This window comes from Oncorhynchus kisutch, linkage group LG24 (genome assembly GCF_002021735.2).
Source record: "Oncorhynchus kisutch isolate 150728-3 linkage group LG24, Okis_V2, whole genome shotgun sequence".
Lineage (NCBI taxonomy): Eukaryota > Metazoa > Chordata > Actinopteri > Salmoniformes > Salmonidae > Oncorhynchus > Oncorhynchus kisutch.
The window spans coordinates 33,131,307-33,133,278 of record NC_034197.2 but is presented as its reverse complement, the minus strand read 5'-3'; the positions used below and the strand labels follow the sequence as shown (position 1 = coordinate 33,133,278).

The 1,972-nt window shown below is 45.2% G+C and overlaps 2 protein-coding genes across 2 annotated transcripts in view; one reads left to right on the top strand and one right to left on the bottom strand.

Moving 5' to 3' along the window:
• Positions 1–1,972, bottom strand: part of LOC109880355 (voltage-dependent calcium channel subunit alpha-2/delta-3) — a 310,106-nt gene that overhangs the window by 54,129 nt on the left and 254,005 nt on the right.
• Positions 1–1,972, top strand: part of lrtm1 (leucine rich repeat transmembrane protein 1) — a 7,061-nt gene that overhangs the window by 4,613 nt on the left and 476 nt on the right. The window contains 1 exon segment of the mRNA XM_020472568.2: positions 814–1,972. This exon segment is cut by the window's right edge and continues 476 nt beyond it. Coding sequence (XP_020328157.2) covers positions 814–1,307 — 494 coding nt within the window. The 3' untranslated portion in view covers positions 1,308–1,972.

The following is a 1,972-nucleotide window of genomic DNA, read 5'->3' as shown; positions in this document are numbered from 1 at the left end:
AATTCTTATAAACCTTCTATTTATTTAATTTATTTTATTTTATTTGTACATTGTTACTGTTATTGTTTGTCTTATTGTTGTTTCAATGTTATCTACTTTATTTTATTTTCACCCCATAATTATTTAAATTACCCCTCACTTCTTTGCGTTAACACATGTTTAAATCTAAATGAATTTTGATTGGAGAGAGAGATGAGAGAGAGAGGAGAGAGAGATCGAGAGAGAGAGAGAGAGAGAGAGAGAGAGAGAGAGAGAGAGAGAGAGAGAGAGAGAGAGAGAGAGAGAGAGAGTCTGAGAGAGAGAGGGGGAGGAAGAGAGAGAGAGAGAGAAAGAGAGAGAGAGAGAGAGAAGGTTATATCCTGACTATTAACTTGTCTACCGTGCTCTTTACTGCCTCATATTTGAATGTTCAGTCATTAACAGAATCAGGACACACTTGTTAACTCGGGCCATTTAATCTAAAAAAGAAATTACCATCTCAGATCTCAGGTAGCCTTATTCAGGTCAGTGCTAGCTACTGTGATTAAAGGTAATTGTGACAGGAAGTTAGACTGAAGTCAGACATAGCATGAGTCACAGGGGGGTATTGCATGGCTGTTCTCAACAAGTGACAACACACGGACATAGAGTCAGTCATCACACTTGTACTGCCTGTTTACTCCCTAGCATTCGGACCATAGCATGGAAAACACCTGCAGCAGTGGTATGTTATATAGCAGAAAGGTTTAAGGCATGAAGCGAACATTCAGGGTTTCTATTGATATAATAACCTCCCTCCCTCTCACCACCGTCTCACTCTCTCTCCATTTCCAGGTGGAGTGGTGGATGAGGTCTCCTGCTCCAAACCAGAGGAGATGAAGGACAAAGATCTCCAGAATGTTCCCTACCAGCTCTTCCATTCCTGCATGACCACCAGCTACAACTACCTGTTCTCCAACATACACCACCTGGAGTCTGACAGGTCCAACAGGGGTCACACCCACGGCAACACACACGGCAATGGCAACCCGCACGGCCCCCTGGGAATGGGGGAGGGGTATGGAGGAGGGGGAAGTGGTCTCCCTGAGTGCGAGCCCAAGCAGAGACCTCGCCCGGTGAACCTGCGTCATGCCATCGCCACGGTGATCGTGACTGGTGTGGTGTGTGGCATCGTGTTGATGATGATGCTGGCTGCAGCAGTTTACGGCTGTGCCTACGCCGCCCTCATGGCCAAGTACCAGCGGGAGCTGAAGAAGAGTGAGGAGACGAGTAAGGGCGATCACGGCAGCGCGGACGAGAAGGAACCACTGGAGAACGCTATCGCCTAGACGATGGGATTGAGTGAACTGTGAACTTTAACCCACAAACTTTGAATCTGTAACTTTGAACCCTGTACCTGAGACTACTGTCATAGGTGTGTGTGTGTGTGTGTGTGTGTGTGCCCTGACTCAAATCTTCAGCTTAAACTTTAACCTCTAGTCCCATGGACTAAACTGGGACCTGACCCAAAACCTTTGTCACCCTACCCATCATTCATACCTGGTCTACACCTTAACCAGAGGACAGAACAGCACATATCAACCACTGCTGGAGAAAGCCATTGCCTGTGACAGGTTTTGTTGGTATCAATAGTTCACCTCATAGTGAAAGTTGTAATGTTATTTTACAACACAACATACCCCCATGTTGTCCCAAAACTACTAAATGCAAATAAGAGAACTACAGACCATATCTACTGAGAGTTGAAATCAGTAGAAAGTTAGCACTTCAGAAGGGAAAGAGAGAAAGGAAGCTAGAAACGTATTGTGCAGTATCTTACATATCTACACTCCTTTACTTTACAGTGATTGAACATGTTGTAATGTATCTCTCTGGATGATAAACAGGGAAGAGTGCTGTGGTGTGGAGCGGAGGCTTGGTACATCAGGTACTGTGAATATAAACTGGGCAAGACACGAATCTCTAGATCTCTGTGTCTGGGGACTCCCAAATA